The sequence below is a fragment of the Pristiophorus japonicus genome, chromosome 9, assembly GCF_044704955.1.
Source record: "Pristiophorus japonicus isolate sPriJap1 chromosome 9, sPriJap1.hap1, whole genome shotgun sequence".
In the NCBI taxonomy this organism is placed as follows: Eukaryota; Metazoa; Chordata; class Chondrichthyes; family Pristiophoridae; genus Pristiophorus; species Pristiophorus japonicus.
The window spans coordinates 65,326,134-65,342,146 of NC_091985.1; the positions used below are offsets into that span (position 1 = coordinate 65,326,134).

General features: G+C 48.5%; 1 protein-coding gene across 3 annotated transcripts in view; it reads left to right on the plus strand.

Moving 5' to 3' along the window:
- The window catches only part of hhat (hedgehog acyltransferase), a 395,685-nt gene that overhangs the window by 96,297 nt on the left and 283,375 nt on the right, over positions 1-16,013 (plus strand). The window contains exon 10 of one of the 3 annotated variants that reach the window (XM_070888700.1): positions 3,842-4,086. The exons of the other annotated variants lie outside the window; for them this stretch is intronic. Coding sequence (XP_070744801.1) covers positions 3,842-4,028 — 187 coding nt within the window. The 3' untranslated portion in view covers positions 4,029-4,086. Of the gene's footprint in view, positions 1-3,841; positions 4,087-16,013 lie in introns of those variants that run through there. 3 annotated transcript variants of the gene reach the window in all.

Sequence of the window (16,013 nt, forward strand, 5' to 3'; positions counted from 1 at the left end):
CAAATTAAACTTTAAAACGTAAAATCAAATTAAAATTTGGTTGCCGGGCGTGATGATGCACTCCAGTCCCTCCGGTGCCCACCTCTCGCGGAAGGCCGCGAGCGTACCGGTGGACACCGCGTGCTCCATCTCCAAGGACACCCTGGACCGGATGTAAGAGCGGAAGAGAGGCAGGCAGTCAGGTTGAACGACCCCCTCGACCGCCCGCTGCCTGGACCGGCTGATGGCACCCTTGGCCGTGCCCAGGAGCAGTCCTACGAGGAGGCCTTCGGACCTACCCGCTCCCCTCCGCACAGGGTGCCCAAAGATCAGGAGAGTGGGACTGAAGTGCAGCCAGAATTTCAGGAGCAGCCCCTTCAAATAATGGAACAGGGGCTGCAACCTCGTGCACTCAATAAAAACATGGAACACGGACTCCTCCAGACCGCAGAAATTGCAGGCGGCCTGGGAGTCCGTGAACCGGCTTAAAAATTTATTGCACGGCACTGCTCCGTGCACCACCCTCCAGGCCAAGTCCCCGATGAATAGTGGGAGGACCCCTGCGTAGAGTGCCCTCCATCGGGGACCCCCGCCTCCTCCGGACGGCAAGATGGTACGCCATGGCGTGTCCGGACGGCCGGCGAGGATGGCAAAGTTGAGGGTGTGCAGGAGCAGCCCGTACAGGAAACCCCTCTGCGCGGAACTGAAAGGCACGGAGAGGATTTCCCCGAGGCGGCTCAAGTTGTGAGGCGCCGGCCCCCGAGGGAGGTTCCGGGGTTTGGCGCCGATGAGGAATTCCGTCCAGACGGGGGTCAGTTCGGACGGGATCTCCCCACGTGCTTGAGCCTCCTCGATGCACCTAACGGAGTCAGGGCCCAGAGCTGTTTTTAGCGACTCGATGGCATCGGCCGCGTGGCGGACGTTGGCAGAATTTAGGCGCCGCGCCAGCGTGTCTGGCGCCATCCAGCCCGCTCCTCCGCCATCGAGCAGGTCCCTGACCCTGGTCACCTCACCAGCCACAGCCCTCTCTTCCGACCGCCACATAAAACCTCGGCCGTGGAGGTACGGATTCCCGAGCAGCGGTTCCTGCAGGACGGCCGCCACTCCAGCCGGCGGAGAGCTGCGCTTGGTGGAGACTTTGTTCCAGACCCTGATGAGTTCCCTGTAAAAGACAGGCAGCTCCCGGAGGGCGGTCCTGGCACCCCCCAAGTTCACAAACAGGAGCTGCGTGTCATAATTGAGGTCGCGCTGCTGGCGGAAGAAATACCTCGCCAGAGCGCACCACCTAGGAGGGGGCTCGACGTAAAGGTATCTCTGCAGGGTCTGAAGACGGAAAGTCGCTGACAGAAGGATCGTTTGCAGGTGAAGCAGGTAATCAGGAAGGCAAATGGAATGTTGGCCTTCATTGCGAGAGGGATGGAGTACAAAAGCAGGGAGGTCCTGCTGCAACTGTATAGGGTATTGGTGAGGCCGCACCTGGAGTACTGCATGCAGTTTTGGTCACCTTTCTTCAGGAAGGATATACTAGCTTTTGAGGGGGTACAGAGACGATTCACTCGGCTGATTCCGGAGATGAGGGGGTTACCTTATGATGATAGATTGAGTAGACTGGGTCTTTACTCGTCGGAGTTCAGAAGGATGAGGGGTGATCTTATCGAAACATTTAAAATAATGAAAGAGATAGACAAGATAGAGGCAGAGAGGTTGTTTCCACTGGTCGGGGAGACTAGAACTAGGGGGCACAGCCTCAAAATACGGGGGAGCCAATTTAAAACTGAGTTGAGAAGGAATTTCTTCTCCCAGAGGGTTGTGAATCTGTGGAATTCTCTGCCCAAGGAAGCAGTTGAGGCTAGCTCATTGAATGTATTCAAATCACAGATAGATAGATTTTTTAACCAATAAGGGAATTAAGGGTTATGGGGAGCGGGCGGGTAAGTGGAGCTGAGTCCACGGCCAGATCAGCCATGATCTTGTTGAGTGGCGGAGCAGGCTCGAGGGGCTAGTTGGCCTACTCCTGTTCCTAATTCTTATGTTCTTATGTTATGTATGAGATCACGCGGTCTCTGTAGGCAGCTTTCTTCGAGGTCAGCGACGAGAGCCTTTGCTTCGCAGCTAACTGTAAATTACAGGCTAATATTTCCAGTGCCAAGCTACGTGCTGACAGATAATTTACTTTTGAGGCTACTTATCTTTACATGATAAGCTGCTTTCTGCCCTTTTTATTTCTTTCCATTTCTCACCTCGATTCCACATGCCCTGTGCCCAAGAAGGCAAGTGCTCTCAAGTCATTACCAATAACATTCTTGAAGAACCATCCAAGAGTGGCTACTTGAAGACTCTTTATTCAGTTTGCTTTCTTTTCTGCAGTGAACTGCTTGGCCTCCATCCAGCATCTCCCAGTAGCAGTATAGTTGATACCTTTAACATCGTGAACTAAGGGAATCAAACCTACATTATATTTATCAGTGGTACCGTACATTGATACTACAATCAATTTAGTTAATATAGTAACAACAATAACTTGATTTTGTAAAGGGCCTTTAACTTAGATAACATGGCTAGGCACAGGGTTTTGGGCAAATTTGAAATGATGATAATAGGAAGCCAGCAAGATGGACATTGAAGAAAGCAAATCTACAGGTGAGAACAGTAAGTATTAGATTATCAGTAATGATTTGACTGAGGTGAGGTGGTGTTGTACAACTGGAAGCAAGTGGTCCTGTTTCAGCTCACCAAGGTCTGGTTCAGTTTGATTGAAAGGCTCTGAAAGACGCTGGAGCCAGTGGCAACGGAGTGAAGTTCATTATGAGGAAACAAACATTATGGTTTCAGTCTTTCTGATGTTCGGATGTATTTTTGGGCCGATTTTAACCCCCCGGGTCTGGCACTCTTCCCACGCCATTCCCGCCCCCCCCCCCCCAACCACCATTTTAACTACCCTGTTTGTGGCTGTATGTTACATACCTGTCCCAGCCTAATTAAAAGCTCCACCCCCACTGCATTTTAACTCTCGGTCAAAATCAAGACTCACTTTCCTGGACCTATGAGGAGAAGTGCAGGAGGGGGCTTCCTTCTCTCGAAAGGTTAACGCAGATCTCTGCAATCCGGCCTGTTATCTGCTGGACAAAGGGGGTGGGAGGGCGAGGGGAGGGAGGCATGCCTTGCCAGTGGTGCTCAAAGTTGTTACAACCCTGATTTGAAAAAAAAATGCCACTGGATCCTTGCAATCTGTGACAGGACCATCAGCCGCATAACTCAGTCTGCCGTTGACAGCTGCATTAAGCAGGTGGCCGCGCTCTATTTTCTAGGGCTGAGCAGTACATCACCTCCCTCACTGAACTCTGCAGTCAACAGGGGAGAGTTTGCAGTAGTTTCTGGCTTACTTTGCATGCAGGACATGATTGACTCAACACACGCAGCCATTAGGGCACCAGAACATAAACCAGTAACATTTTTCAACAGAAAATGACAACATATCAATGTAAACCTAGTTGCTGATTACAGGAACAACGCCATACTGGTCTGCTCAAGGTCCCCATGGAGCTACCATGATACTTTTATTCTCCGACATTTGACCCTGGCAGAGCATAGGATGTGTGCTGGGGAACAAGGGATACTGCCCTGCAGACCTGGCTAATGACACCCCTGCGCAACCCCACCACACTTGGGCAGCACAGATATAATGGAAGCCAAGGCACAACCAGAATTGAGCACACGATTGGCCAGCTTGAGCAGAGGTTCGGATGCCTGGACCACTCTTGGGGGGGCGTGGGGCTGTGAGGGGCTCCAAGCACTATGTCCCAGATAGAGTGCCACATATTTTGTCATGGTCTGCTGCATTTTGCACAACATTGTATTACAGAGAGGCCTGCATTTGGAGGAGGAAAAGCAGCAGCAGCAGTCGTCATCAGATGAAGAAGACCTGGAGGAAGGAGACGAAGCAGCAGAGGAAGGAAGGCCACATTAGTGCCATTAGGGAAATGTCAGGGATCTGCTCACAGCTCAGCAATTCCACTGAGATTCTCACATCATGCATTGAAAATCTATAAAGAGCCCCTCTACATAACAGTCCTTGACACCTTCTTACCACTCGCTTCATCCTGCATTGAACACCATTCAAACCATTCAGACAAGTTCTATGTTAATAACATTCTTTCCTATTAAACCACACTACAGACCAAAGTCCCAAAGGTGCTCAATTTAATTCCAAACATAATTGTCTTCCATTCATTTCACTCGCAGGTTATCATCCCCATAGAGATTTTCTTTGAAGAATGTTTCCTAACTCTACGACTCTTGCGAGGTACACCCCAAGTAGCCTCAGCAGATCTGGTGGATGGCTGCTGTGGACCCTCGAGATACTTGTGACCAGTGACTTCTGGGTGTTTGAGCCTGTGAGGGCCCAGCTGCAGGCTGCCAGAGCGGACTGGCCCAGCTGACTTGCTGGCACCATGGTGGGGACTGGTGGGCAGCAAAGAGAGAGGCTAGCATGTACTGCTCCCATTGTGGCAACTGCCTGCCACTCTTGGTGCTGGGGTTCGTCGCTTCCAATCATCTACAACAAAATTGCAATTGCCATTGTTTTCAGGGATGGGGGCGAAGCTATGAAAATTAGCTTTCAACTGTTACCAACACTGGCAACGGCAGAGTAACGCAAAAGTCGCAGGAAAAATATGGAGCGACATTAGTGATGGCGTAAGTTACTTACTCCATAAATTCCTCTTTTGCACCATCAAGGATCCCATTATAATAATGCACATCTCCATGAAGATCTGGGCCAAATGACCCAAAATTTCCTCGATTCAATTTACGCCAATTTCTACGCTGGTCTTGCTGAAAGTAAGGTCAGTGTCCAACTTGGCTGCAGTGAGCTGGAACATAAAAGCGGGTATAGAACAAGCAGAATATTGTACCACCAAATAGGGGTACAGGTTGAGCGTCCGAAATCCAGTGTTCCAAAATTCGGAATGTTCCGGAATCCAGACATCGGGCCGATCCGTGGTGGGGTCGTCCGGAAACCGGAAAATGTTCCGAAATCCGGACTCTTTCACCCCGCCCCCCCCCCACGCCTCGGCGGCCTGGCCCCCTGTGGCCCGACCTCGTCCCGGCCCGACCTCGCCGCGACTTCGCCCGCACCGGCCCTCCTCCACTCCGGCCTGACTTCGCCCCGGCCCCCCCCCTCCCTTCCCCTTACCTCGGCTGCCTGACCCCACCTACCTTGGCCCAGACAAAGACGTTCCGGAATCTGGAAATACCCTGAATGTGGAACGGCCTCGGTCTCGAGGTTTTCAGATTTCGGACGTTCAACCTGTAATAGCGAGTGGGCTGCTGTCTTCTCCCATGGTGCCTCAATCTGAGCTTTTTGCCCTTTGCCCTCTTCCTCTTCCATTATTACGCAGAATATGGGTATGCACATTGGGAAGGTAATTCTAGCTGCTCAGTCCTTCTGAATACATTTGGGCTGGAGAGGGAGCTCTGGAAATTTTGAGGTACACTTGAGACTGACAGTACTTTGGTTAAGTGTAGTGTAAAACTGGCATAAATTAGATATGTGCAAATCTTCTTGCAAAAAACATACTATGCTCATCACCGCAGTTGTGCTGCAAAGTTCCAGGAAATTCTTGGGTGTAGGCAGTAGCAAGTATTGCTCAGCGGTCATTGCATACATTGTTAAAAATGTAATTTTTGTTCTAAGCTTCATCACTTTTTAAACAGTTTGTGGGATCGAGCATTAATTTGTAATTGTTAATATATCTGTTGCGTCTCTGATGGAAAAACTGAACATAATTAAATTGCAATCAAAGAGAAATTATCTGACTTGATTTCGGAGGTAAAATTACCTTTATTAGATTACTTTGCACAGCAATTTCCTTAAACGTTCTGCTTGTAAAACAATCTGAATAGCGCAACAGGATGCATAGATAAAACAGTTCCACTCTAATTGACAATTTCTTTATTAAATTCTCCATAATGGAAGATTAATGACCAAAATAAAAACAAATTCACTTTTCACTGTTAAAAACAGCTTTGTGTTTAATTTTTTGGATCATTTCTATTGCTGCTGAAATATGTCGCCCAAACCCTCATTTACATAGCTCTGCACCCATGCAGAATACCGGTTCTCACAAATTTCCTGCATTTATACCCGTAATGCACTGGCGTAGATTTACGCCCAAAGATTTCTGGAGTTTGATAGTGATTTTATTTGATAGAAAAATTATGCAGACATGGTAATATTATTTGTGTAACCTGCAGTGGTGTCCTTTCACAGGTCAGGGTGACCCACGATGTTACAGGGACCCGCGCTCCAGCTCTTTTATCCTCCCGACCTGCGATGGTGGTCCTCTCGCAAGTCGAGGTGGCCCACAATGTTGGATAAAAGAGCTGGAGTGTAGGCCCCTGCAACATCATGGGCCACCCCGACCTGTGAGAAGACATCACCGCAGGTCGGGCTTTAAAAGAGCTGGAACATGCCACTCCAACTTCCAGCGCGAGCCGCTCCAAGTGTTCTACAGCTTCAGGGTGGGCAACTGGGTGATGTCATCAAAACCCAGGTCGCCGTTTGGAGCGTGGGCAAGAACGTCGGCAGGGCCCAGGTACAGCATAGGAGCAGGAAGGTCAGGGTGGATGAGCGGCAAGAGATCGAGGCAAACATGTGGTGGATGATCGGGACGGAGGAGCTATGAGGGATCGTGGCTAAGATTTGGTGAGTGATCATGGCAGAGGTGCGGCAAATGTTTGATGCGGAGGTGTGATGAGAGATTGTGGCGGAGGTGCGGCGAATGTTTTGTGGCGGAGGAGCGGTGAGATATTGTGGCAGAGGTGCGCCGACTGTTTACCTAAGAACATAACATAAGAAAATAAGAATTAGGAACAGGAGTAGGACATCTAGCCCCTCGAGCCTGCTCCGCCATTTGTGGCAGAGGGGCGGCGAGAGATCATGGCGGAGGTGCGGCAAATGGGGATATGGGACCCAGAAGAACATGGGCCTGCCCACACTGCGATATGTGTGCGCACTAGATCCGTGCAGCAGAGCAGGATTCCAGTCGTCTTAGTTAACCCTTGCCACTGGATAAAGGCCTAGCTTTATCAAGCCCATATGGTGGCTGATGTGCAACGGTCACCACACGTTAAAAGAAGTCCTGCACAGGCATCTTCCACCCCTGGAATTCAGGACTGGAATATCGGGTCCTTCATTGAAACATCTGCAAACTCATCCCTTTTGGTGTGGAAACAAGTCATCCTTATTCAAGAGACTGCCTATGATGATGATTTGTGTAATATAACTAGTCAGGGTTGAATAATGCATAATGTAACGCTTGTTCGATACCTTAAATTTTTGTTTTATCAAAGATAAATTTTACACAGTTTCACAATCTTGGAAATTTGATTTGTGACACTACCTTCTGGTAACAGATTTACCAGCCAGCTTATAACCTGACTGTATTCTAACCATCTGATTCAATTACGAACACTAACACCACCCCTGGACTACTTGATTTATAATAAGTTATAGTTGAATTTATATGTTGCTTTATCACATCATGGAAAAGTCTCAAAGACCTTCATACAGAGAATTATTTTGGGGATATTATTACCTAGGCAAGTGCAGCAGCCATTTTTCATCAGCAACATTCTACAGACAATTAATCTGTTTTTCAGTGGTTTTGTTTAAGGAGAAATGTTGGCCAGGACACCAGGAGTATTCCCTAACCCTTTTCAAATAATGCAATGTAATTTTTAATGTACAGAGAAATAGGACCTCAGTTTTAATGTCTCATCTGAAGGAAACGCATCTGACAGTGTACAGTGTACAGTGTACCACTCCCTCAGTACTGCACTAGTCAACAACAAAAGCTTATGTTATGTAGCGCCTTTAATGTAGTAAAACATCCCAAGGTGCTACATAGGAGTGTTACCAAACAATATTTGACACCGAGACACATAAGGAGATATTGGGCCAGGTGACCAAAAGCTTGGTCGAAGAGGTAGGTTTTAAGGAGTGTCCTAAAGGAGGAAAGAGTGATGGAGAGATATAGTGAGGAAATTCCTGAACTTAGGGCCTCGATCGCTGAAGGCATGTCCGTTAATGATGGAGCGATTTAAAATTAGAGATGGGCAAAAGTACAGAATTGAGGAGCACCGATATCTTGGAGGGTTTTCGAGCTGTAGGAAGCTACAGAGATACGAAGGAGGCAAGGCCATGGAAGGATTTGAAAACAAGCTTGAGAATTTTAAAATCGAGGCATTGCTTAACTGGGTGCCAATGTAGTTCAGCGGGCACAGGGGTGATGGGTAAACGGGACTTGGTGCAAAGTTTGGATGAACTTAATTTTATGGAGGATGGTAGGTGGAGGACTAGCCAGGAGCACATTGGAATAATCAAGCCTAAAGGTAACAAAGGCATGGATGAGAGTTTCAGCAGCAGATGAGCTGAGGCAGGGGCGGAGTCGGGCGATGTTACATGAGAAATAGGCGGTCTTAGTGAAGGCATGGATATGTGATCGGAAGCTCATCTTGGGGTCAAAAGCAACACCAAGGTAGCGAACGGACTGGGCAGCATAGAATGCACTCAATTCTGGCATGGAACTAGAATTCTGATGTTCATCTTCCTCTGTAATTAGTTATTTGAGTTCGGACTCCTACTAACATAGCCAAGCTGACAGTTCATTTAATAACTACCTCCAATTATGCAACATACTGATCAAAAATTACTAAAACATGAAAATTGCATCTGACAGTTTGAGAGCAATAATTGTCTACTTGAAGGTCATCCTATATCTTGGCAGGCATTTTCTACCTGGTTGAATTTTTGTTTGATGTTATTTGCATTTTGCTCTATACCTGAAATTGCCAAATAAAATAAATAAATCTATTATCCTCACTTACTTAAACTCTCTACAGTTAGCTCAAGAAATGTGACTAGCATTTCAAACAATTTAGGGCACAGCATTCCAGTGTAGAGAATCATCTTCCATTCAACTACCAATACAGAAAATGTTGGCCTTGGCATAATATCAATGTATATTGCTGATTTAAGCATAAATATTTCCCTAGTTCATCTATTTGGTGATCAGCAGTGTATTGACCTATTTGTCCTATTTCTTCAGAAGCACATATTCTTCTCTAAAGTACTGACTGGGTAGACTCAAAAATTAATTTGTATTGGAGCCATAAAGACATGATTTAAAAATTTATATAACAGAAAAAAGCAGATCAAAATCTATATTTATGGGCTCAATGTTCCCCAATAATCTGCGCCGTTCTTTTGGCGTGCACCGTTTTTTTTGAGTAGATAAAAATCTCCCAAGTTTCCCCAAAGTTTCTGCGCCAGCGTAATTCACCTAGGTACGATTTTTTTTTAGGCTACGATTTTTTTTGCATCATAGGGGCCGTAACCTGATGTCTGCACCAGTTTTTGAGATTTAAGCAAGTTTAGCCAACTTACATTTATCCTAGACGATGTATGTGACCACTTCCAAAAAACCTTCTGGGCACTTAACAAAAATCAGCACACATTACAAAATCGGTGCAGAAAGACGCCATTGTTTTTAGCTGAAGTTTTGGAGGGTGTGAAGAAGACAGAGAATATGCATCATAAATCTTAATTTTTTTAAAGTCAAAAGGGAGAAATTGGAAGTGTAATGCAATTCTTGAATTTTTGATTTTTTTCAAGTACCACCCCACTACAGTCTGCTCACTGGGCTTGAGGGTTGAAGTGTCGGCTGGCAGAATCGCTCCTTCACCTGGACACAGAGGCTCGAGGCTTGGCTTCAAAAGAAGCCCCGGGGAGCGGTGGAAGTCGAGCTCCTGTGTCCGGGCGAGGGAGCCATTCTGCCGGCTGATTCCCCAACCCTCTAGCCCGGCGAGGAGAGGAGAGGTGGTGGGGTGGTACTTTGAAAAAAAATTCAAAAACTGCATTACACTTTGTTACCCCAAATGTCTCCATTGAATGCCTGGCTTCCCGTTGTAAGCAAGCCTTTGTGCATGCGCAGACCAGGGTGTGGTCCATACAAGGGCGTCCACCTTGGAGAGAGAGAGTGGAATAAAGAGGTGTGATTGCCTTGTCCTGCTGTTTTGAAGTTGTTGCAAAGCTACAATTTAATTATGGGGGTAATAGTGACAATGCCATACCTCATGTAAGCCTTCTGCATAATGGTGCTGTGGAGGAGAAGATTGATTAGACAGCATCACCTGAGAAACCTCAGAGCCCGTAGGATCATGGGCAGGGGGCCATACCCATATCGGATATATCGAAACACGTTCATACCTGCACCTGAGTGATGCACACTGTGTGAGAAGGCTGTGTTTCTGCAAAGAAGTTCTAACCGAGATCTGTGAGTTAAGAAAAGCAGACCTGCACCCTAGAAGCGTCAGGAAGACTGCTCTGTCAGTTGAAGTAAAGGTTATACAGCTACACTTTCATTTTATGCATCTGGATCATTCCAGGCCACAACTGGGGATGTGTGTGCCATTTCTCAACATGCAACACACACCTGCATTTGGCAGGTGACTGCTGCACTATATGCCTGGAGGAATGATTATATAAAGTTCCCCATGACCACCCAGGCCTGGGTGTCATGGTACATCAGTCATTGAAGGTTGGCATGCAGGTGCAGCAGGCGGTGAAGAAGGCAAATGGCATGTTGGCCTTCATAGCAAGAGGATTTGAGTATAAGAGCAGGGAGGTCTTGCTGCAGCTGTACAGGGCCTTGGTGAGGCCTCATCTGGAATATTGGTCTCCTAATCTGAGGAAGGACGTTATTGCTATTGAGGATGTGCAGCGAAGGTTCACCAGACTGATTCCCAGGATGGCTGGACTGACATATGAGGAGAGACTGGATCGACTGGGCTTGTATTCACTGGAGTTTAGAAGAATGAGAGGGGATCTCATAGAAACATACAAAATTCTGACAGGACTGGACAGGTTAGATGCAGGAAGAATGTTCCCGATGTTGGGGGAGTCTAGAACCAGGGTTCACAGCCTAAGGATAAGGGGTAAGCCATTTAGGACTGAGATGAGGAGAAACTTCTTCATTCAGAGAGTTGTTAACCTGTGGAATTCTCTTCCGCAGAGAGTTGTTGAAGCCAGTTCGTTAGATATATTCAAGAGGGAGTTGGATATGGCCCTTACGGCTAAAGGGATCAAGGGGTATGGAAAGGAAGCAGGAAAGGGGTATTGAGATGAATGATCAGCCATTGAATGCTAGTGCAGGCTCGAAGGGCCGAATGGCCTACTCCTGCACCTATTTTCTATGTGTCTATGTTTCTATGCGTGACAGAGCTGTAGGCTTCTCCAGGATTACTGGCTTCCCCAAGGTACAGAGCTGCATTAATTGTACCCACATCGCCTTGCGAGCACCTTTGGAGGATTCCGAGATGTACAGGAACAGAAAAGGCTTCCACTCCATGAACATGCAGCTTGTCTGCGATAACATGCATCGCACAACGGCAGTTGATGCGAGATACCCTGGGAGCACCCATGATTTCATCCTATGCCAGAGCGCTGTATCTGCCATGTTTCGGCAGCAGCCAGAAGGGCAGAGCTGGCTGCTGGGGGACAAAGGGTACAACCTCGCCACCTGGCTCATGACGCTCTTTCACGTAACCTGGATGGAAGCAGCGTGGGAATACATGTCGCACATTGCGACGCACAGCATAATAGAGAGGACCATTGGCATCTTGAAGCAGCGTTTCTGATGCCTGGACCATTCCGGAGACTTTTGCAATACTCCCCTGAGATTGTCGGTCAGTTCACTGTTGCCTGCTGCATGCTGCATAACTTAGCCATCATGAGGCAACAGCAGCTGGTAGTAGAAGATCCACCTGAGGTGAGTGTGGCTGATGATGTGGAAGATGCAGATGACGAGGAGGATGAGGATGAGAAAGCCATGCAACTATCTGAATCCGGAGCATGACGGCGGAGGAGGGCGGACCATCATGCCCCTTTAACGATTGCTCGAGCCTTGTGCCAGCAGCTCATCCATGAACGCTTTGCTGCCTGAAGGCTCAGTGGCAACTATTCCAAATGAACCATGTTTATTGTTTGGACTTGCTCCATAATGTGTTAATGGAACAAATAATGGAAATTATTCAGTTATAATTTAAAATATATTTTATTCAAAATTTTAACACATGTTTGTACATAACTTTTTAATAAAAATATTCTTGTATCAAACTTTAAACTATTCAGTTAAGATCATTTATAAACTTTTAAACTTGTAAATGTACATAACTTACAAAAAACTTTTAATTTGAGAACAATTACAATAGTAACAACAATAATAACAACAACAGCATTAAACAAAGGCTGCATGCATCTCTCCTCCACCTTATTCTAAGACCACTCGCTGCGCTTGGTCTTGGTGACTCCATCCCTGCCTGCAGGCGGTGGCACAGCGTTTCTAGGGTTGATACCAAGCTTATTCTTTCGAGCATCTTAGATAATGTGTATTTCTTGATAGAAACATAGAAAATAGGTACAAGAGTAGGCCATTCGGCCCTTCTAGCCTGCACCGCCATTCAATGAGTTCATGGCTGAACATGCAACTTCAGTACCCCATTCCTGCTTTCTCACCATACCCCTTGATTCCCCTAGTAGTAAGGACTTCATCTAACTCCTTTTTGAATATATTTAGTGAATTGGCCTCAACAACTTTCTGTGGTAGAGAATTCCACAGGTTCACCACTCTCTGGGTGAAGAAATTCCTCCTCATCTCGGTCCTAAATGGCTTACCCCTTATCCTTAGACTGTGTCCCCTGGTTCTGAACTTCCCCAACATTGGGAACATTCTTCCTGCATCTAACCTGTCTAACCCCGTCAGAATTTTAAACTTTTCTATGAGGTCCCCTCTCATTCTTCTGAACTCCAGTGAATACAAGCCCAGTTGATCCAGTCTTTCTTGATAGGTCAGTCCCGCCATCCCGGGAATCAGTCTGGTGAACCTTCGCTGCACTCCCTCAATAGCAAGAATGTCCTTCCTCAGGTTAGGAGACCAAAACTGTACACAATACTCCAGGTGTGGCCTCACCAAGGCCCTGTACAACTGTAGCAACACCTCCCTGCCCCTGGGGGCTATAGGAAGGTGGTAATGTGGAAAGTCTGGTTTGGGCCTCTTCAGAGGTTGGTCTGGGGATTGGAGTGGGAGTGGCATTCTGTCAATGGGTGTGGGGTCTGGGCATGTTCCCTTATTGCAGCAGCTACCTGCGACATTCCCTCCCTCATGTGCCCCGACAGCGTCTCAACTACCTGCGACATTCCCTCCCTTATGTGCACATGACAGTGTATGAGCTACCTGCAACATTCCTTCCCTAGGGCCTGAAATTCATTGACATACCGCCCACTACCGCCTGCTTACTGCCGAAAAATACAAGTTTCATCAAAAACAGGTACATACCGCTTGGCAGAAGATTCATGAGTGACATAATGCTGGGCGGTCTACACACTGCGTACCAATTTGTAGAAGCGCCCACATACCACCCAAAAGTGCAAGTTTCATGGCATACCGCCGGAACTCCATACTGTCCTGGAGAAGATGGTTTTAAGTGGATCTTAAGTGGGCAGAATGGACACAGAGCTGACAAGTATAATTGTTTCACAGAAGTATTGCATGTTTGATATTGCACAGATCTTTATAGTTCTCCACAGTTTGATGTATTTTTAAATGGATTGGTTTTCTAGTGTTGGCTAATAATGCAGTTTGAATAGCAATATAACTACTGTCTGGAAATTGTGTGTGGTCACTAGAGTGATCTTATTTTATAAATGGTCTAATAAAGCCTTATATACTCCTTTATTAATTAACTATAATTAAAAATATTATTAGTCTCTCTCACTCCCCAGTCTCTCTCAGCCCCCAGTCTCTCTCAGCCCCCATTCTCTCTCAACTCCCACTTTCTCTCAACCCCCCCTCTCTCTCAACCCCCCCACTCTCTCTCAACCCCCCCAGTTTCTCTTCCCCATCCCCCCACCCCCACCCCTCAGCGCTCTCTCTATCTCTCTCTCTCTCTATCTCTCTCTCTCGCTCTCTCTCTCTCTCTCTCTCTCTCTCTCTCTCTCTCTCTCTCTCTCTCACCCCCCCAGTCTCTCTCACACAACCCAGTCTCTCTCACACCCCCCAGTCTCTCTCACACCCCCCAGTCTCTCTCACACCCCCCAGTCTCTCTCACCCGCCCTCCCCATCTCTCTCACCCACCCCCCCATCTCTCTCACCCACCTCTCCCCAGTCTCTCTCACCCCCTCCCTCTCCAGTCTCTCTCACCCCCCCCTCCCTAGTCTCTCTCTCACCCGCCCCAGTCTCTCTCTCACCCTCCCCCAGTCTCTCTCTCACCCTCCCCCAGTCTCTCTCTCACCCTCCCCCAGTCTCTCTCTCTCATCCTCCCCCAGTCTCTCTCTCACCCTCCCCAGTCTCTCTCTCACCCTCCCCAGTCTCTCTCTCTCCCGCCCCAGTCTCTCTCTCTCCCGCCCCAGTCTCTCTCTCTCCCGCCCCAGTCTCTCTCTCTCCCGCCCCAGTCTCTCTCTCTCTCCCGCCCCAGTCTCTCTCTCACCCGCCCCAGTCTCTCTCTCACCCTCCCCCAGTCTCTCTCTCACCCTTCCCAGTCTAACTCTCACCCGCCCCAGTCTCTCTCTCATCCCCCCCCAGTCTCTCTCTCACCCTCCCCTGTCTCTCTCTCACCCTCCCCCAGTCTCTCTCTCACCCGCCCCAGTCTCTCTCACCCCCCCCCAGTCTCTCTCACCCCCCCCAGTCTCTCTCTCACCCGCCCCAGTCTCTCTCACCTCCCCGCCCTCCCACAGTGATCTCTCTCTCCCCCGCCATCCCCACAGCAATCTCAGGTCGACAGTCTTTGGCCTCTCGTCGGTGCTTCTTGGGGGGTCAGAGCTTCATAGCTGCATGCGCACAACTCGGGTGCCGATGATTCCCGAGTCGGAAGGCCTCCTCCACCCGCCACCGCCCGCTGCACTCTGCGCCGAGAAAAGCGGGATGAATTTCCCGCCCACTCGGCCCCAGCAGTACTAGGCGGTAAAAAAGCAAGCACCGCCTGGGTACCGCCAAAAAACAGACGGAACTTAGCTTTTATCAATTTCAGCCCGCTAATGTTCACCGACAGTGTATCAGCTACCTGTGACATTCACCCCCTAATGTGCACGGACAGTTTTCCCATTTCTCGTGAGAGTGTTGTTACTTCTCCCAAAAGTCGCAATACCTCATCACCCACCCCACTGATGGTGTCCAGGAGTGATCATGTAAGGTCAATGCTCTCCCCACTCATTGCCATCATTGGAACCACATCTGTAACATCCTGCATCCCGGGAGAATGCTGTCGAGCTCTCCTTTCCCTCCTCACTCTGGGTGTGGCTTTTTGCACACCACTGGGACCCGCAGCCTCGGACAGTGGGGCCCTGGGTGTTGCTCGCTGCACCTCACTGGGACCCGCAGCCTCAAATGGGGGACCCTGGGTGTTGCTCGCCCTCACTCCACTGGGACCCGCAGACTCGGATGGTGGGGCCCTGGGTGTGACTCGCTGCACCCCAGTGGAACCCACAGCCTCGGATAGCGTGAAACCATGAAATGTCCCAACACTCGTACCACTCAGGAAAGGGGCTGGCACCTCAATGGGCAGCACCAGCAGCTCCAGAGTGAGTACAAGAGTGGGGCCTTCATCCTCCCCCTCCCCCTCACCCCCATGCTCTTGGTCTGGAAGGTCAGAATCGAAGATGTTCTCCTCTTCAGGATCGTCCGTGTCTGAATCATCTTCTGTATTGACTTCAGCCTCGTCAGGGTTGGCCTCAAGTCCTGAGAGATATAACAGAACAGACAAATGGTTAGCAGCAGAGGAGGGGACAGGGTGGCATGAGTAGGCTCACACAGCGCAGGCAGCAGGCTCATTTGAAGGACCACGATGAATGATAGCACATTGCATCAACCGAAGCGTAGCAGACGGAGGTATCCCCATGAACCGAAGCATGGCTAGCCCATGCAGTACTTAACATTTAGCAAAGCCAGACTGTAGAATTTGCAGGACTTACCCTCTCC